At 46.1% G+C, this 21059-nt stretch overlaps 1 protein-coding gene across 1 annotated transcript in view; it reads left to right on the forward strand.

Annotated features, from left to right (window-relative positions):
• KDSR (3-ketodihydrosphingosine reductase) overlaps nucleotides 1-16095 on the forward strand; it is a 28799-nt gene extending 12704 nt beyond the window's left edge. The window contains exons 6-10 of the mRNA XM_090285415.1: nucleotides 1435-1626; nucleotides 6809-6892; nucleotides 9879-9962; nucleotides 12278-12379; nucleotides 14082-16095. Coding sequence (XP_090141541.1) covers nucleotides 1435-1626; nucleotides 6809-6892; nucleotides 9879-9962; nucleotides 12278-12379; nucleotides 14082-14201 — 582 coding nt within the window. The 3' untranslated portion in view covers nucleotides 14202-16095. The remainder of the gene's footprint in view (nucleotides 1-1434; nucleotides 1627-6808; nucleotides 6893-9878; nucleotides 9963-12277; nucleotides 12380-14081) is intronic.
• Nucleotides 16096-21059: the final 4964 nt, after the last annotated feature.

Here is a 21059-nt window from a genome sequence, read left to right on the forward strand (position 1 = left end):
TACTGATTTTGTGTCTGCTTGCTCTATCGATTATTGAAAAAGGGGTGTTGAAATCTCTGGTTATAATTGCGAGTTCGCCTATCTGACTTTTTTTAAACAGACTTTGAGTTGATACTCTTGTCTTTAAGCCCATCCCCCACTCCTCCCGCCAAGAGGTGCCTGAGCCTTCTGGGGATTCTATGGTACAAGCCTCTTAGTTTCTCCGCGCCTTGCTTAGCATTCAGCTTTCTGCTAAGCTAGTTTTCGCTGGTCACCCTGTTCTTCAACTTTCAAACTATTACTGCTATTATTTTCTTTCCTGTTATTGGGTTCTTTAAATTTTTTTTTTTTAACTGAAATTTTAGTGGAGGTCCCTGAAGAGAGCTGAGTTTGACACTTGGATGCAGTGTGCCATGTTTTTTTCAAGTACAGTTTCAGAGAATTTTTACTATTAAAACAATACAATGACATTAAAAGATATTGGGGGGGGGGGTATGGGTATCCCAGCATCCTAACACAATCACATATAATTTTCTGCATTTCCTTGGCTTTACACCTGTGCACATGTGCTTTTATTTACTATTTGAAATAGTTACAGTCACAGTGTAAATTCATCATCTGCCCTTGGCTTTTTTTAACTTACAGAATAAATATTTCCCCCCTCTGGATGTTTTTGGTCATTACTTCTATTGAATGAACATTTCATGGTTGACTCAAAGTTTCTCCAGTGAAGTGTGTGGTGTTACATGGTGATTGATCTAATATTTTTACAAGACTTTTAACATAAAAACATTTTAATGCAAGTAGTCTTAGATGTTCAAGTTACAATGTAAGGTTTTTACATTGGTACTTATGTAAGATCTAACCCATCATAATGTGAGAGCCAACGGTTATTGAGTACTTGCTCTGGGTCAGGGGTTACTCTAGCACCCAACCTGTGTCCCCTCTTAATCCTCGCAACAGCCCTACGAGATAATAGCATTATGATAACCCTGTTTTCAGCTGCATATGACTTTCTTGTTTATCATCAAGTAAGTGGTAGCACCGAGGTTTTAAACCATAGTCCAGGCTGTTAATCACTGTCCCCGTCTCTCTGTGGTCTTTCTTTGGCTTAGAACTAAAGGGCTGGACCTATCTGGAAGCTCATTCCTAAAACTGTCTTTCCAAAAATACTACCTGCAAGAAGAAAGCTAGTTTTGACCCGTTTTCACCAGACGTAACTGCAGTCCTCTTGAGAACACAAGACCAGCAGAAACAGACTCCAAATAATAGGTCCTGAGCATCCCGGCTCCGTCATAGGATCTATTTCTCATTCATTCATTCAGCGACACCCCCAGGCTCCCCGTTAGCTGGGTTCCATTGAGGAACTGCAACCTGGAGGGCAGGCCAAGTTCCCCAGAGTGGGGTCTTGGGGCCTTGACCTTCCTCAACCCACGGCCTCTTTGTTCCCTGCAGAAACTAATGAGCGTGAACTACCTGGGCAGCGTGTACCCCAGCCGAGCCGTCATCACCACCATGAAGGAGCGCCGGGTGGGCAGGATCGTCTTCTTGTCCTCCCAGGCAGGACAGGTGGGACTCTACGGTTTCACCGCCTACTCTTCGTCCAAGTTCGCCATCAGGGGACTAGCGGAAGCGTTGCAGATGGAGGTAACCGCTGGATTCAGCTTTATATTTATTCCTGTCAGCTCGGCAAATGTTCCCCTTTAGCTTGTAGCTTCTTTACACGTGTTGTTCTATTGAATTACAGATTTGTGGATTTGACATTAGTGGAAGAGCATTGGTTCAACGCCTGAGTCTTGCAGTTAAAACGTTAACATTTTTTTTAAAGATTTTATTTATTTAATTTTAGAGAGAGGGGAAGGGAAGGAGAAAGAGAGAGAGAGAAACATCAGTCTGCGGTTGCCTCTCGCATGCTCCCAACTGGGGACTTGGCCCATAGCCCAGGCATGTGCCCCAACTGGGAATCGGACCAGTGACCCTTTGGTTCTCAGGCCGGTGCTCAATCCACTGAGCCATACCAGCCAGGGCAAAATGTTAACATTTTTTATTGCAAAAAATGATTATAGTTGTGAGAAACAAACTGGTCATGAGGTTTTTGCTTGCTTAATTGAATGCACAAAGTACTACTAATGTCTTCATGACATAATTAGTAATACGGTGCCAGTGTGTGTAATAGGGTTAACCAGATATTTTATTCTCTAGAGATGTTTCTTTAACAAAAAGATCTGTCCTTCTGACTGACGAATATGATGAGCATGTGTTTGAGGGGAGAGCTGAAGCTGTCTAGCTGTCAGCTTTTAGACAAATCATTTAACTTGGTTTCAGTTTACTTATCTATAAAATGAGAGCGTTGAACTAAAAAAAAAAAAAAATCATTTGATTCTCCCAATACTTATATTTAATTTCTTAAAGAAATATTGATAAGAGTGGTTGCTTTTTATTTTCACAATTACTAGAACCTTCTGTGGAAGAAGGGTGAGGTTAGGGTTAGTATCAGTAAGTGCTTGTCCTGGTGTGACAGCCTTACACCTCAGCTGTGTGGGGTAGACTTCCGCATCATTGTCACCTGGAAACGCTCACGGCCCATCACATGTACCTATCCAAAGTCACGTACTGAAAAAGGCAAGGCAAAATTTTACTGTTGCAATCTATGCAGCAATGTAACAGTGCACCATGACGTTAAAGACCCAGAAGAGAATTCATTGTGGCCAACCCTCTTGTAGTAACTGTGTGATCTGAGAATCCCATTCAATGACTTAGATCAGGGGTTGGAAATCGTTGTTTCTGTCATGGTCCCGATAGTAATATTTTGGCCTTTGAGGGCTGGGTGGCTTCTGTCCTAACTACTCAAGTCTCCTGTGATAGCAGGAAAGCAGTCAAGTGCAATACGTAAATGAATGGGTGTGGCTGTGTGCCAATAAAACTTTATTGATAAAAACAGGTAAAGGGCCTGATTTGGCCCCCCCCCCCCCCCCGGTGATAGCTTGCTAACCCCTGATTTAGAAAATCCCTCGAACAGCCCTTGGTCGTATGTGACACAGACCCACCCTGCCTGGGTCTGGGCAAGCATTGCTGTGGGTGAGCTGTCTGGTCAGTGACGGAGTCCTGAGGGGCCACCGAGGGACTGACAGATCGTGCCATGCTCCTAAAAGGAACCAGCCCCAACGGTCATCAGCTTGCTTAATTCTTTAATAAATAATAGGTCATTATAATATGATTAGCCAAGAGGACACATACAACTGTGAAATTGCACACAAGAGTACTGGGATTTCTTTTGCAATTTTCACTTTGAAAAGTCTCTTTGTGAATAGCCATTTTGTTTTTATAACAGTTTTGTGAAAGATGTGAGGCCGACGGTGTCATACCACCTTGTAGCTCAGAAAGCTGAGTTTCCAAGAAGTTCATGGGGTTTCTCAAAGCCACATGGCGACTTTGTGATCGAAATAGTAACGAAGGCCCAGCCTTTGGGCTCCGTCTTTGCCTCTGTCCTCCAGCAGAAAACATGTCTCTGATTCAGGTCAGAAGTGGCCTCATGCATCTGGCCGGTTGCCTCTGCCCTTGACTTTGGTCTTAGAAACTAGCGGGTGAAGTGTTTAGGAAGTGACAGATATGCTCATTAAGGCTTTTCGTCCCTACATCTTGTCCTGCAGAGCCGCCTCAGGATGCAGTAACTTAGGGCAAAGCATCTAATACGCGTTTCACTTCAGGTAGAACAGAGATGTTAGTGAAGAAAAGGGAAAAAACGCGAGTGGCTCTTGTAGAGTCCCCGCAGCCTCTTTGTGACGGGTGCGAGTCACGGGCTGCAGGGAGCTGGCCTGGACCTGCCAGTCTCGACTTCTCGCTCTAGTTGGACTCAAAATGTCCTCACGTAAACAAAAAGTAAAATAAAATAAACCTGTACCGTGAGGAATAGTTTCGGGGGCACATAAATTCAGTAATCCAGATCCAGTTTGTTCGTAGTGGAACTGGTGTCCAAACAAATATTTCCCTGCGCACTTCCAGTGCTGTGTTTTTGAAACCTGGATAATGGAGTCTGTTTGGCTGAATGAAACAGACCTTGTAGAATCGCACAGACACTAGGGACTTTGGATCATCCTTTTTGGTTTAACTCTTAAGTCTTCCTATCCACTCCGCCACTTGCCCCAAAACTAAAGTCAGACCCTAGAAATGTATTATGTATGACGAGTAATTTGGAAAGGATGCTCTGTTGCATTTGTTTGTCTTTAAAAATTCAGTCTTTTAGGCACAAATACGACAGTTCAAGGTCTTAAAAGTTAGTTTTGGGGGAAAGCAGAGACCAAGTAAAAGAAGTCTTGTCTGGATCCTGCGCTCCCCCTCTGGCTCCACCTCTAACCACACGGCCTGAAAGGGAGCTGCAGCTTCGAGTCCGTCCTGCACGCACCTCCCACCTTCTCTGCAGCCCCCTGCCTTTGTGGGATGGAATTAGGAATAACACACCTTAGGTGGGATTATTCTCCCCGTAAATCGGGTCTTGAGCGGGTGGTTGCCCTGCTGCTGAGACCCAGCCCAGGCAGAAGGGAGCGCATGATGGACAGGAGAGGAGTAGGGCCGAGGGCAGAGATGAGGAGCAGCAGACCGTGGCGAGGTGGGCAGGGCAGCGGCCCGTGGGGTCCTGGCTTCTACATTCTTAGGAGGAGAAGGGGTGACTTCTGGAGTGAGTGCTGGCGCAGCAAGAACAAGTGAAGAAGCCCAGCTCACCTCGTTTCCTTTCCTGCGGGGGTTGTGGGACTCGTCAGTTCAAGGAACGTGTAGATATGGTTTCATGTATTTGGATTTTAGCAAATTGCCTCACCAAGAATTTCAGGAGACAGTAAGCCCCGTGAGAGCAAGGCTTCTGTTTCGTTCACATCCGTCTGCTTTATTCTTAGGGCAGCACCAGCGCATAGGAGTAGCTCAGTATTTGCTGGACGAGGAAATAAAATGGGGAGCTTCCTGGCCACTGGGAGGCATCCAGCCAGAGGCTAAGAGAGGCATCTGGCTTCACAATAACACACAGGATACTGCACCCGAAAAGGGGTGGATGGGTCTCTCCCAGCCCAGACCGTCTGTGCCCACACCAGGAGAAAGCTGTTCTGAAACACTGTTTTAATTATTTGGAAGCTCAGCCAAATAATTAGAGAAACGAGAAACTCTGCTTTGAGATGCTGTCTTGCGTTGGCTCATGTGCCACACTGCTCCCTCTTGGGCAGCATAGACGTGACCGTGTCTGAGCAGTCAGCATCAGGCTCTATAGGGTCTGATGGCCACTTACTGCTTTCCTTAATTTATTGAGGTGACATTGGTTAATAAAATTATACAAGTTTCAAGTGTACAGCTCTGTGGCACGTCATCTGTGCATTGCATTGTGTGCCCACCACCCAAGGTCAGCTCTTCTTTTGTCAGCACATATTTGACCCCTTCTACCCTGGACTGTCCCCCTTCCCTTCCCTCTGGGGACCACCAGACTGTTGTCTGTGTCTGTGAGTTTCTGTTTGTCTTGTTTGTCCATTTATTGCTTTCAGTTTTGTATCCCACATGTGAGTTCTCTGGTTTGTGCCCAAGGCCACAGGAGACAGTGTTTAAAGATACTGATCTCAAAAACAAGTGGAAGCGAACTTGCTTGCTCATCAACCTCACCGCCTGACCCGAATCCGGAGCCACTTAGGAGCATAGCTGGGCTCTGGGGCTACGTGCCGGGTCAGGGCCAAGGGAACCCACGCCCTGGACGCCCTGGAGCCCCACCGACAGAGGCATCACCTTTGCTCTTGTACTGTCTGGCCTGCTGCCCAGGACCTTCTGTCGCGGTTTCTTCCTTCTACACTGGCCTGCGCTCGGCAGAGGGATCCCGGGAGAAAAGGGCTCTGTGATAAGAAGGGACCCCGGGAGGCGCTCCGAGGCCGCTGCACTAGGCAGTCCTCTTGTCTTTTTTCAGCCTCCTTAAGACGTCTTAGTGGCCAAACTTACCATCAGCTGCCTGTCCTCTTCCAGCTCAACCAAAGTCATGGCAGAGGTTTGGATGGCAGGAGCCATCACCCTTAGCGTCACTAAGAATCGAGGCAGAGCAGGGCTTTGGGAAGGCTGTGTCCCGCCTGACCAGCAGGAGAATCTTCTGGAATCGGTGAGGGTGTGTGTTTGAGGGGGAAGCTGGAGGGTGGAGGCCTGGCGGTGGGGCCCAGGTGCTGGAGAAGGTGTTATCCTACGCCATCCGAGGAGCCAGGTGAGCTCCAGGTAGGAGGGAGCTGTGAAGAGAGGCTGGGAGGCGTTTCTGTGTGTAAATAAGAGGGGAGGCCCTTGGATGGGCTGACGGGGGGGAGAGGCCTCGGCCGGTTCTGTGGGGCACGAAGTGGTTCCTGAGCCCCTCATGGACTGGGCTGGTGGCACAGGGAGCCCCTAAACAAGCAGACTTCTCAGGGTGCATGTACTTCTAGACCCGGGGCTGGGTGTCACCAGAAGGACACTGGGGAAGGGGTCTCAACGAGCTCCACATATTTTGCAGATGAAATCAGCATAACAGGAGCTTCAGAAGCGGCGGGAGGGGAGGACAGGAAGGCATGAAAGGCTCTACCTGAGGACCAGCTGCCTTCGGGAGCAGCAGTTAGGATGGGCTTCGGTCTTTATTCCTAAAGGAGCTCCATGGAGAGGCCTTTCCTGGCTCAGTGGGTGGCGCTTTTGCTCCTGCAGAACCCCCGTCCGTTTGTCTGGGCCGCCGGGGAACAGCAGGGCAGCACTGAGCACCGTCCGCGTGCCCGGCACCCCACGCAGGCCGCTGGGGCTGGGCGCACGGTCGGGTCCTGCTCACTGACGCGCGGCGGTTGTTTCTCAAATGCAGGTGAAGCCCTACAATGTCTATGTCACCGTGGCCTACCCGCCAGACACAGACACACCTGGCTTTGCAGAAGAAAACAAGACAAAGGTGAGCGTCCCTCTGTGCCCCAGCTCAGGTCTCTAACGTCAAAAACCCTCTTCTGACTTTCTCTTTCCACACTCCAGCCTGCAGGCATTTCCATCGGTCGGAAAACTGAGTCCCTTTCAGTGTATGTGGTAACTACGGGGCTCTGTACTTTCTGGAATGTTCATCTGACGTCTCGGAGAACGCAGCCGTATTTTCAAAGGCCATGAGTTTGGCTAATAGTCGCTGCAGCCTTGTTGAATTAACAAGGTATCTTCTTTAGGATGGAGCGTACAGCCTGTATTTTTAACTAATGAGATGATATTCTTTAAAAATCATAGTCTCGCCCCTGAACTGAAAGGCCTGGTTGCTGTCCCATTGTCCCCCCTGTGGAGGTCTAATGGGCACCTCCGACTTAACATCTCCAGAACGGGACTTTTGATTCCCTCCCAGTCCCCCTCATTATTCTCACCTCATTACGTGGCGCCCTCCACTCACCCAGCAGCTCGGACTACGAACCGGAAGCCAGCTGGAGTCTCCCTCTGGCCCCGCTGTCAGAACATCCCCGGGTCTGACCTGTTCATTTGTTTATTTTTAACTGCACATGTCACTCCCATTCTAGCAGCGACAACCACTGATATTTCTGCCTAAACTTACTTTACCTACTTCAAACTGGTCCTCCTGCTTCCGTTCATCTGCCTTGGGGTTTGTTCTTCATAGTCGCGGGTGACCTTTTTAAAGCTTCAGTCAGGTCTTGTCACTTCTCTGTTTAAAACCCTCTTTTGCGGGAAAAGAAGAAAAGAAAAAAAAACCCAAAAGGCCAAACATCCCTTGGGCAGCACAGTCCAATAGAATGTTCTAGAATGATGGAAGTGTGTTCTGTGTTTCACTCTCTAATATGGTGGTCACATTGTGGCTCTGGGGCACCCAAAATGTGGCGAGTGGGGCTGAGAAATGGAATTTTTTATTTTACTTACTTTTAACTAATTCAGCTACAATTAAACATCGCATGTTGGTCGTGGCCACTATCATGCCTAGAATGAGATGCAAAGGCCCCGAGGCTTACAAGGTCTAGACCTCAGCCGCCTCCCTGACCGCAGCATCCCCTCCCGCTCCTCTGCTCCCTTCCGAGAGCTCGCCTGGCCTTTGTCCCCTGCGGGCTTCGCTCTTACTGTCCCCTCTGGATGTTTGAATGGCTCACGCCCTCCCTCGGTCCTTGCCACCTCTGTACAGAGGTCCCTTTCCTGACCCTCTGCCTCTGTGATAGCACCCCTCTGGGGCACGCTCCAGGCTCTGGCGTTGTTTTCCCCCCGCGATGCTTGTCACCGCTGGGCACTACATAGCAGCTGTCGGAGGTCCTGCGTGGAACGCCAGCTTCGCGTTTTGCTCAAAGGAACCTCCTCGGTGCCTGGCTGCATGGTAGTCGCTGAGCACACGACTCAAGTGGAGAAGAAAGGAATCGATCAGAACGTATCACCTGGAATTGGCGTTGTTTGTTTTCCTTCTCTGTGATAATAACGCTCAGTGTGAATCCTCACAGCATAAAAACAGGCACTTATGCTCCATGGACCGTAGAGTTGCAGAAAGATGTTTATGATTTAGAAGCTTTATTCCTATTCACTCCTCGTCAGCTCTGCCTCTTTTAAAATGACTACTATTTCAAAGGAGCAAATTTAAGCCAAATGTCTGTCTTAGAAGAAGCAGGGAATCTGCTAAGCAGATTTGCAGCATTTGGTAAGTGGTCTTTGAGGCTGAAGCCAACCCTGACAAAGGGTGGTGATTTCCCTGCGAAGATGGGATTTTGATGTTAAGTTGGGTTTTTTTTTTTTCTTTTTTCCACCACGAAAATGTTGGGCAGGCATCAAACCCTGCGCTGGTCCGTGAGCCCCGTAGGGGGCGCCGTCGTGACGTGTACCTGGCCACCTGGGGAGACCAGCCTGGTGGTCTGGGGACCGGAATCCTGGCTCCTTCGAAAGGGCCTTTCTCTTCATTCAGGTTTATCAGAAAATACGGGACTTGAACAAAGCGCTGTGCTTTTCTATTTTAAGAAGATGCATGCTGGCTTTAATTTTCATTCTTTTCAGCCTGCATAGTAAATAAAATTTACAGCTTCGTGCAGCTGAGGGCTTCAGTTTTGAAACTTCTAACTGAAATTCCCTTTTAAAGAATTTTTGAGTGTTGTGTGCATCACCACAAAGAAGATTTTTTAAATGGGGGGGAAAAGACCCTGTCCACGAAGAACTTGGGAGGCAACTTGTAAATACGCAAGTGGCTATAATACATATTAAGGCAGGAATGTTCCGAGACAAGAAATTACTGCCAGTTAAGAATTCACAGACGGCTTTTGGACCTCCGTGACAACAGAGATGACATTTAACAAAAGGCTAAGCTTTGAGGTTGTGATGCCCCAAGCCAGTAACAAGCACACAACCATGGGAGGGACTGGCCACTCAATATTTTATCTTCCAGGCCCCTTGTGGCCTCCTCGGCAGGACTTTTAAGAAGCAGCTGCAATCTTGAACGGCACTGTGGCTGTCCCCGCTTGGGACCTCAGCACTGTCCAGGTGTCCGTCCTCTGCTGGCCTGGGAGAAGAGTGACAGCGGAGACGCAGGACATGAGAGCAGACTTGCTCAGGGCACCCAGCCTGGGCTCTGCCTAAATGCCATCGGCCAGGTGTCTGAACAGCAGTGCGGATTCAAGCAGGGGAGGTTTCTGGTCTTGTACCAGTGGTGGGCTCTCGTTCAGGCTTGGGTGGTCCTCACTGGAGCCCAGATCCCACGTCCTATAGAGGGTGACTAGGGCCTCTCTGTCTGGGTTCAGATACTGGGCTGAATTTTATACAGTGACCAGGTAGGAACTCATTTAGAATCCAGGCGGACCTAATTCCAAAACTAGGAGCCCACTCAAAGGGAGAACACTGAACTTATTTATAAACCAGCGGAGGGGAAGGACCGTCAGAATTGATTTTTTTCACTTTAATGGTGTTGATATGTCCCTTTTCCACTTTAGCCTCTGGAAACCCGTCTTATTTCAGAGACCACGTCTATCTGCACACCAGAGCAAGTGGCCAAACAGATTGTCAAAGACGCCATAGTAAGTCAGTTCTAGTTTTCTTTACTAATAGCTCTATGTCTGTATTTCTGAAAAGATGTTTGTCCCTAGGCCTATTTCACAGCATAAATTATTGTACATTCTTGGTCAGTCAGATTCATCATATCTGGTATGGAACGCTGCTTTTCTTCCCTGAGAAAGGTTATTGATTCCACGTTAATTAGTAGGCTTCTGGAAGTGAATTATATTATCAGATTGATCAGGATGGATGTCTGGGAATGTTGGTTCTTTAAAAAAAAAGAGAGACCTATCTGTGATGTGTCAGTGACATGTCCTGTGCACTGTGTGTGGCCTGCTGCCTCCTTTCTTCTTTCCCACAGTACTTTCAGGTTGAGATTATTTTAGGTGCCTTGCCAGACTCGTGGGTTTTCCTTTCACCTCCCTGCTTCCCATGGTCAAGTGCAGCCAGCCCACTGGGCCGTCCCCCCATCAACCCAGATAATGTGCTCTGGGCTGCTGAGTTTATTTGGAATCAGAAAGGTTATCTTCAGAAACCACATGCTATTTGGTAGAACAACCCACATGCCAGAGGCTTTTGACAACATTCCTGTTAACCCACACACAGACAAAACAGCCCGTGCTAGGCCCACATTGAACTCAGGAGATTTGGGGACCGTGGGAATGAGCTGTGTCGGGATGCCGCGTCTGAGGCCGACCTGAGCAGAGTACGAGAAATCTCGAGCTCTATGAAAACATGTGGACGTTGGAAGAACTTTGCCCCACTGTGTTCAAAGGCACAGAAAGATAGCACCGTGCATGGGGTGGACTTTGCTCTTCCTGCTTATCTCAAGTCCAAGCAAATACTCGGTGCTTTTAATGATCCGAAACAGCTCTCTGTGTTTCGGCAGGACTCATTCAGTCCGGTGGCGGTCAGAGGTCTCCGCCTCTTGCCCACCTGATACCCTTGGGGTTGACGACCCCAGAGGACGTTTGCTTACATCGGTCCTGTGGAATCTGTGGAATTGTAAAAATACTTATTAATTCATTTAAACTGACAATAACAAACCCATTACATTTGAATGGAACATTTTCACAACCATAATTATTTCTCCAAACAAACCTTTGGGGAGACGAGAGGCTTTGTTTCACACGTTACGGGTCCCATCGATGTGTGTGTTCCTGGAAGGCAGCTGGGTTCTCAGAACATATTCAGGCTGTTGTCATACATGGTTTTGAATGAAGGACATAAAGAAAACCTGGCCTTCCACAGATATGGAGTCAGAAAGGGGAGGGGTATCTTAGAGGCTTTTCAGATCACCATGGACATCCTTTTTTGGTGTGAAACCCAAACTGGGTGACTGGGAGTCGTCTCTTAAAGGTTAGTTGCCGGGCGGCATTGGGAAGTCCATTAATGAACTTTTTGTTCTCTGTTGCGTGAAAGTCCGTTGGTCCTTGCACTTTGAATGTTTTGGACCCATTCATGATTTTGTAACGGCATGCATTAGTCATTCGGAAAATATGGGTTCACCGAATTATCCAAAAAATGACATTTATTAACATCGCTGCTGATCTTATAAAAGCCTGCATATATCGGGAGGCCGGCAGTCTCACGGGAAGATCCTATTTTAACACCGACTGTAAAAACTGCTGATTTTTCTTGAAGTGACAGGCCATTTCATTAATTTCCCAGAAAAGGTCTTCCAGATGCCGAGCGTGAGTAACCGTCAGGGGTCTGTGGGCGGTTCTTGCATGTAAAAACAGTATCCTATGAAAAAGGCAGCACGTTTCCATGAGAAGGAAAAGCAGCAGGTTTCACGACCTAAGCCACAGGAGGAGGGGTGCTTCCTTCTCTTTTTGTTAACGCAGAAGAGTAAGAAGACGTGTCCTTAAGGGTTGAGACTTAAACAGTTCACGTTACTGCCTTCGCACGGGTATTTTAAAGCAAAACTGATGTATCCAAATTGTAGAAGATTTCCCAAAAGTCCCCTTTGCCTTGTATGTTTATTACAGCTGGGGTGGCCGCAGTGGAGAGGTGCCACTGCTGGGACCCGTGCTGAGGAGCCAGTACTCCGCAAATGTCACCTGGTGAAAAAGTCCATTAACGCTGTCGTATTGTTATGACAGCCGTTTGTCCTCATGGACACCCAAGGGTGCTTGGACTGACCCACGTTTTGAGGACCTTCCACATAGCCATCAGCTCCTCCGCCAAGGCCATGTTCTTTTCTGAGCGGCGACGGGTGCTTTGTTGGCTTCTCATCCTGTGTAGGGTCAGCGACACCGTCCCTGGCTTCTGATGTGCTGAGCTGATGCCTTTCCGTGTCACTACTATCGCTTCTTTCTTTTCTCTTCCTTTTCAGCAAGGAAACTTTAACAGTTCCCTCGGCTCAGATGGGTACATGCTCTCGTCCCTCACCTGCGGGATGGCTCCAGTCACGTCTATTACTGAAGGGCTCCAGCAGGTAAGCGGCCTAGGCCAGCAGACAGACGGACAGGTGACCGTCGGCGCCTCTTGGTAAATCCCGAGGAGAAGAGGCCAAATAAAGGAAGACTTAGCAACTTGATCTGAGCCCGTGAAAAATCTCTATTAAAGTGGCAGCTTTCATCCTGCCTCTCCCAGGAATAAGCCATTGGGAAGCAGGTTCAGGATTTCACTGGGGTCATTGAGACCGGGAAGAAGGCTTTCGTGCTGGGCACCACTGTGGATGCAGAGATGCAACGCTGTCTGCTGCTGGGGAGTTAATCTGGGTTCTCGTCTGATCGGAAGTGTTTAGAAAGTGGAACTCTCCTCTGTGTAGAGGAGTCGAGGGGTGGCCTTGCCTGGCCGTCCTGGGATGTCAGACCAGCGTTCCTTTCCTAGGTGAGTCAGGCTAGGTTACTGAGCTTAGGGACATATAAATTCAACACAACCCCCACCCTACCGGGAGCTGTAGTTCATCCAGGACACACCCAGTTACCGACTCCTTGAGGAGCGGGGGCTGTATTTGCTTCCGGAGAGTCAGATGTGGAGCCCAGGGGCTGACAGTCTGCTGGGAGAGGCCGACAAATGGCGACACTCAACAGCGTGAAATAATGAGCTATCCGAGAGGGACTGCTCTGGAAAGACAAAGCCCCAGGCGGTGGAGGGTGGACGATGGGGTCAGGACAGGGTGGGAAGGCTGCCTGAGCTGGGGCTGCCAACGCTGGTGGGTAGTTTATAACAAAGAACTAAATTAGGGGCATTTCTTGCACACCTTTTTGTTTTCCTTGAAACTGTTATGGGCCTTTTTAATGTATGATTTCTGTGTATTATGAAGAATGACTGTCTTCATCTCTGCTCAGAAATATCAGATACTCCTATCAGTTTCACCTTCTGGAAGGAATTCCTCCTGGAACCTGCCATCAGGACTCCCCCCCCCCCCATGTCTATGCATAACTGACACCCACCCCCCGCCCCTGCATACGGTCATCCTGGGGGACCCTGGTATCCCATGACTTTGCCTTTCTTTGTTGTCCCCCTCACGTTGGCTGTTGACTTCTAGAGCTTCCTGGAAAAAAAAAAAAAGGTGTGTGGCAGGCAACATTTTCGAGACCTTGCCCGTTTAACAGTGTTCCTCTGTAGTTTCATGCCTTTCCAGAATTCCACTGAGAGGTGCTGGTCGTGAGTCTTTTCGTGGAAAGAGTGAATGTTAGCAGATATGGTGATTTGCCATCTTAACCCTGAAACACACATTGTCTGTCTCCCATCGGTTGTCCCGGATTAGGGAAACCATGTCTGTTCTCGGTGTCTGGCATAGGGTCCGACTTGGTGATCCCACCATAATCTTAAGCAAAAAGCCTTGATTATAGTTAGGATGTTGACGATGCTGGAGTGGCTTTTCCCTAGCTGTTAGACCCCCAAGTCTGCTAGGAATCCCTATTTTGTTCTCTGTTTCATTTGAATTCAGTAATCAAGTGTATAGTGCCCTGTTCCCTGTCTGGCAGGCACTGCGTATCCAGTGATGCAGAGCACACAGCTTCTGTCCCGTTTCACTGACATAGCAAAGTTGTCACCACCCTTCTCCTTGCCCCAGGTTAGAAGATGTGGCCCCGAACTATTTCTCAGCGACGTATCCTGAAATCTCTTGAAACAAGCTACTGTATCATGCTGTTGGCTGAGCTCACGGGTCTGCCTTTCTCTTCCAGGTGGTCACCATGGGCCTTTTCCGCATGCTCTCTCTCTTCTACCTGGGAAGTTTTGACAACATAATCCGTCGCTGCATGATAGAAAGAACGAAATATGAAACTTCAGACAAAACTGCCTAAACCTTGGGGGAGAAGTGTTTCTAACTAACGTGCGCAGCTTGCTGCTGGATGGGACCCAGCCTGTGGACCACAGACACGTGTGTGTTGCTTTGGATCATGGCAGGTGGGACCAGCGTCCTTCGGCAACCTGGCTGCAAGGCGAGGGGTAGAAGTTCACCTGCAGACAATGTTATTAATACTATGCAAACACGGACCAGGACACCATCTGGCTCTCTGGGAGGAGAGGTGATGACGGGAGGGCAACCGGTAGGTGTGAGCAGGGTCAAGAACAGGATTCCAGAATGATCGTTGACGTTTTCTCTAGTTATTTTCCCCCCTCCCCAACCCTTCGATGGCAAGGACTTAATGGCACAGAAGACGTTGTGAAGACTTTTTAAAGCTTCCATGTAAGGCAGTTTATGGGTTTCTGGGGACTTCTGATAGTTTCTCTCTTTCATTTCATGTATTTTACTCAAAATGAGTTGTCCACGTTGCTGGTGAGTCTGAATACCCAACGGTGTCTCTGGCCCACTGTGCTGCTCGCTGGTGGACACGGGGAGTCTCTCGCTGTTTGGTCCCGTAAAACTCCAAGGGGATGGGACTGGGCCACGCCGAGAAGGGACGGAGGTAGGTATTTTCCAGTAGGAAAAATAATGCTTTCTTGTCTTCTTTAGATTCCAGTTATTAGGGTGCCTCCCATTTTTCCGTCGGGGGAAAGGCAGCCTCCTAAAATGTTTTCTGAAGAGAAATGAAATCTTAGAAGCTTAAACATTTACAATTTCTTCACTAGCCGTGATGAGCTGAGGTTTCATTCCATTATATCAATAACAGTTACCTCCTCTTCCTTTCCAATTTTGCTTATACTTTTAGGATCTTTTTGTTAAAAAAAAAAAAAAAAAAAGACCAGTTAAAAATGTTCAACTTGACTTTTTCAATTCATTCACGAATTGATGAAAGGAAAAAAAAATTAAGAAGGGAGACATTTTTCTCATATCTGTAACTTTTAGGGAAGGCTGTGAACGGCCTGTTTAAATTTCCCTCATGAAGAAAAACCTGTGGGACCAGAATTTTGAAGATGCTTCTTTCTAAGTAGAAACGACCCCCTCGTTCTGTCCGTGACTCTGCCACGGGCCCCAGAATGTTCTCCCTGCACACACGTTCAGGAAGGAAGCCCAGTCAGAGCCTGGCTCGGGAGCCCCGCGGCCCTGCAAATGCTGTTTCCAGACTGCGGGCGCCGTTGTTCATGGCGGGGATTTCCACAGTAAGTGCCTGTCACTGTGCTCTGACGAGGGACAGTCCCCTCCATCGTGACGCCACGCCCCCTCCTCACACAGTCGGCGTGCATGTCAATAGCACATTCCAGCTCACTCGGGACAGACAGACCACTGCTTTTGAAGAGGCAAGTTTTTATTGCTTAAAACAAGACTCTACACAAGATTAAAGACCTAAAAATGATAGCAAAGCATTTTTTTCCTCTTTGAGTTTTTGAACCTCTTGACTTTAAAATGACTTAATTTTCTAAAAGCAAGGTGTTTAATGGCTTTACTCCATGGGGTCCTATTAATCAAGATCTGGGAATGGCATATTTAAACACTAGTAAAGACAGAAGAAATTACTGTTTAATACGTAAGTGGCTTGGGCTGGTTTCCGTGTGGTTACTGGGGGTGGACCGATGCCCTCTTGGTGCCGTGAAGCTCAGTCTTAGGTCTCCGTTGCCTGCAAACTCCGTGCCGTGTCTAAAATGCAGTAAGAGCTGTATTTTCCTAATTCACAGAAAACAATTATATTCATATCTGGGTTTTTCTCAATTTTATTCTTTTCTCACACATGGTCCTCGAATGTTGGCACCTTCTGCTGGTCTGTGTGGAAATCTCGTCCACCCTGGTATCTCATTTAATAAAAATTAACTAATTAACAGTGGTCATTTTGATATTCATTTCTCAAGGTGTCCTCATAGACAGGACTGTGACCACAGGTCATCTACTACCTGGACAGATGTGAAGGCCCTGTTCCATGGGGGGGGGATGGTGATGTCCCCCGTCTAACAGAAGCTCAGGCATGAGGGCAGATGTGTGGCCATCACACCATCAGGGACAGGGCTTGTCAGAGACGTCACCCATCCACGGTCCTTTATCCAGACAGCTTTGAAAACCAAGGTGCTTTTTCTTTTTTCCTTTCTAAATTTGGTGCCATGCTTCATTTGATAGCAAAACATGATGTGACCCAACATGAGATTATTATAGTTTTTGTGCATGCCACTTCATCGACGACTGTTAGTTAATTTCACATGAAAAACTATCAGTGGGTTTGATTATAGGGATTGCCTCCCGATTCCGGGCTAACATGTCTCACTCTCCAGAATGTGCCCCTTGTTACCTGTTCAGAATGCAAACAGTTGTGAATTCTGAAACACACCTGGCTGGAAGGCATTTGGGTGGACATTTACGCAGCATCACGCAAAGATCTGACTTCACCAAAAACACGAACATAGCACAAGGCAAATTCTGTTTATTTTTTTGCCTTTGTTCCTTTGTACAACTTTTTTTATGTTGACCTTTTTTTCTTAGAGGAAGAAAAAAAAAAAGCCCTGAGTCAGATTGTTAGGGAAATTATGGATTTTTTTCTTTTAAAGGATCACATTGATTCAGCCCTTTCTATTGTACCTAGAAGTGGATATATCTTCCCCGTGGCAAGAGGAGTTTAATTATAATTCTGTTGAAATGTTGGTTCTCTGTGACCAGCAGCAGCTCATTATGTGAGTTTCAGTTCTGAAGTGCCTGTCTCTGCCAGGTCTGGTTGTTTTATTAGAATGTATTACTAAGTACATTTATTTTAAAATGTTTAACATCATTCAGCCTTAGACATTCCAAAATGTGTTCAAGGACCCTTCATAACTGAAAAAGGTATTTAAAAAATACTCATTTCTTTTTATAGAAACAAAGTCAAGGGAATTGCTATTTGCTCTATTTTTTAAGTTTAATTTTCTCAGCTGGAAAGAGAATAAATTAACACTGTTGTTAAAGATGGGTAGCCTCTTTACATTAATAACTCATGTGTTGAGTTATAAATCTTTATTTTGTTCTGTTAAATGATATATTGAAGTGAAGTTTTGAGAGACTGTTGCCAATATTTACATGACAAAAGCATTTTGGTAATAGTTGCTTTGATTCAAAGAATTGTAGGGATTTGTCTTTCTGAAAGAAGACAATACTGTAGTGTATTTCTTTTTTTTTACAAAACTAGATCATCAACAGATATAATTTTATTACATTATATTCTAATGTGAACATGTCTTCTTTGAGAACACTTAGATATTTATACTTTTTGACTTAAGATGCTTTGTAGCTCCCTTATTTCTTTTGGTTCTTAGTAACTCAACTTTAAAAAGTACCTACTAACTATAATCTTCTATCCCCCGGACTAAATCTCATTTAGTTCCGTGCAGTGGTGACAGATTCAGATTTTGAGAAGGAAATAATAGCTATTGTATTTTACACTTGCTTGATGTCACAGCTCTAAAGGCTTTTTTAAACCCACAAGGGTGCATGCACATGGCTCTTTTGCTATCTGAGAACGTGCGTTTGCTACATTGGGAGCTTTTGCGGCATAATTGTAACCTAGTTTTCATACCTTGTATTTCAGAATCACAAAAAACAAAAAACAAAAAAATGGGAAATAAGCTTTGCAGATTTGAAAGCTTTCCTAGAAATTTTGCATTTTTAAAGACACACTTAGGGAAAACATAAACCTCTTCCATAAGGGTTTCTAACCTTGCATCTGACAAGGCTTGATGTTCATCATTTTTTAAAAGTATATTTTATTGCTTATGTTGCTACAGTAGTCCCAATTTTTTCCCCTTTGCTCCCGTCTGCCCAATAACCCCCTTCCCTCCAGCAATCCCACCCCTCTTAGTTCATGTCCATGGGTTGTGCATATAAGTGCTTTGGCTTCCCCCTTTCCTATACTATTCTTCACTTCCCCCTGTCTATTTTGTACCAACCAATTATGCTTCTTAATCTCTGCACCATTTCCCCATTTCTCACCCTTCCCCCTCCCAGCTGATAACCCTCCAAATGATCCCCATACCTATGATTCTGTTCCTATTCTGGTTGACTTAGTTGTATTTTGTTTTTATTTTTTAGATTCAGTTGTCGATAGTTGTGAGTTTGTTGTCATTTTAGTGTTCATGGTTTTGATCTTTTTTTTTTAAATAAGTCCCTTTGATATTTCATATAATAATGGCTTGGTGATGATGAACTCTTTTAGCTTTACCTTGTCTGGGAAGCACTTTATCTGCCCTTCCATTCTAAATGATAGCTTTGCTGGATAGAGGAGTCTTGGTTGTAGGTCCTTCCTTTTTATCACATTGAATACTTCTTGCCAGTCCCTTCTTTCCTGCAAAGTTTCTTTTGAGAAATCAGCTGAGAGTCTTATAGGCACCCCTTTGTAGGTAATTCTCTGCTTTTCTCTTGCTGCTTTTAAGATTCTCTCTTTATCTTTCACCTTTGGCATTTTAATTATGATGTGTCTTGGTGTGGTCCTCTTTGCTTGTTTGGGACTCTCTCTGCTTCCTGGACTTGTATGTCTGTTTCCTTTGCCAAATTAGGGAAGTTTTCCTCCATTATTTTTTCACATAAGTTTTCAATTTTTTGCTCTTCCTCTACTCCTTTTGATTCCCCTATGATTCGGATGTTGGCATGTTTAAAGTTGTCCCCAAGGTTCCTAAGCCTCTCCTCATTTTTTTCAATTCCTGCTTCTTCATTCTGTACTGGTTGACTGTTTATTTCTTCCTTGTGTTCCAGATTATTGATTTGAACCTCGGTTTCCTTCCCTTCACCATTGGTTTTGTGTGGATTTTCTTTGGTTTCATTTAGCACAGCCTTCACTTCTTCCCTTATGCGTTTGCGGTACTCAAGCATATCTGTCAAACCTGTGAGCATCTTTATCACCAGTGTTTTGAACTCTGCATCTGTTAGGTTGTCTATCTCCTCATCACTCCCTCTTTTGGGCCATAATTCTCCGTCTCCTCATCTTGACAGGCTCCTGTGTTTGTTTGCTTCTGTGTCTTAGGTAGAGCTGTTGCACCTGTTACATTGTAAAGGGTGGAGCCTTAGGTATTTGTCAGTGCAGGGTGACCTGTTTCACCAGGTGGTGCTATATGTGGGGGAGGGGTCTGAGAGGGAACAATGCCGCTTGGTCAGCACTCACCCCTTTTCCAGGCACTCCTCCCACTTCCGTATGGGACTGGCGCCTCTCTAGCTGTTGACCTGGCTATCGTTCCCAGAATGGGTAGGTCTACGGACATTCTAGGACTGTGGGGGCCCTTTTAAACAAGTGGACTTTGCTGAGACACCAGCAGTTTCTATCTCTGCCTGAACCCCAACTGGTTTGCACAGTTAGAAGCAATGAGGCTTGATTTTCCCCGGCTCTGGGACTGTGAGCTGCGGGAGGTCTGGTCTGGTGCTGAGAGCGCTCCCCAGGTGTCCCTCCCTACTTTTTTAAAACATGTGACTGCGTTTTCTGCCAGCCTGCCACTGCTGCCACCACTACACCGAGTCCTCTCCACTCCGGCTCCACCCCTCCTACCTGTCTGGATGAGTATTTCTTCTTTATATTTTTGCTTGTTGGACTTCCATGCAGTTTGATTTTCTGGAACTTCTGGTTGTCTCTAGTTTGAGGTAGTTGTATTCCTTCTTATTTGTGGAGGGAGATGCAGCGTGTCTGTCTAGGCCTCCATCTTGGCCGGAAGTCCTCATCATTTTTTAGGAGGTAATTTTTCAGAGTAAGTACGTGATATAATGAGCTCCTTTTCAGATATATCGTATGTTTGTGTGGCTGTGATGTGGGATATATGAGTAAAACTGTAAGAAATGCGGAATTTAGTCTTAATTTCTTAACTAATTGTGTTTCATATACAAATAAATTGATTTCTCATTACTTTAAACCTTCATATTCTAATAATAAAACATCTCCCACTCTGAAGAGTATGAAATACTGATATGTAAAAGAATACGCCTTAATCTTTCTCAGTCCAGCAGGAAAATTTGAGACACAGTGGGAAGAGATTCCTTGGACATCTTGGTTTGCAAACTTCACCTTTCTTTAAATTTGAGCAATTTCTGTACATGAATGGCCTACAGTATCACTTCTGTAATTTTTATTTTTTCACTTTTAAAGAGAAGAAATATTTCTTCTGTTCCACTTCTGAGTTTATAACCCCCATTTTCCCTCACTCAGTGTCTGTTTGCTGAGTGCCTGTGACGGTCTGGGCACCCAAACACCAGGCTCTAACTCACACAGACAACCTGTCCCTCCCTTGGCGATTCCATCTCCTGCTGCTTTCCCTCCCCCCCCTTCCCTCTTTCACAGCTTCTGGAGAAAGCACCACTCCCCATTCCTTTCTTCAGCTTGGGGCCTCTGAATTTTATGCCACAAATATTTGAATGCCAGGCACTATTCTAGGCTTGGAATGGTCAAAGGGATAACATGGTCCCTGCTCTCAAAATAGTTTATAATTTAGAGGAAAATGTATGCCAGGAATTAACACTGTGGATCCGATAACAGCTATGATTAATATGCAAATAAGTGTTGAAAACATACAGTGCCAGTCACTGTTGTGAGTGCTTTACGTGGACCTCATTTAAATCGGACTCTAAGCTTCTGAGTACATACCCCCCACCCCCAGGGGACACGTTCCAGGACCCTCAGTGGATGCCTGAAACCGCAGGCTAGTACTGAACCCTATAGATACTATGGTTTTCCTATATCCTGTGATCAAGTTGAAGTTATAAATGAGTCACAGCAAGAGATGCACAACAATAACTAGCAATAAAACAGAACAATTAAGTACCACTATAGTGCTATAAAAGTGACGCGAGT

Source organism: Furipterus horrens, unplaced genomic scaffold (assembly GCF_987537825.1).
Source record: "Furipterus horrens unplaced genomic scaffold, mFurHor1.1.pri manual_scaffold_8, whole genome shotgun sequence".
Classification (NCBI taxonomy): Eukaryota; Metazoa; Chordata; class Mammalia; order Chiroptera; family Furipteridae; genus Furipterus; species Furipterus horrens.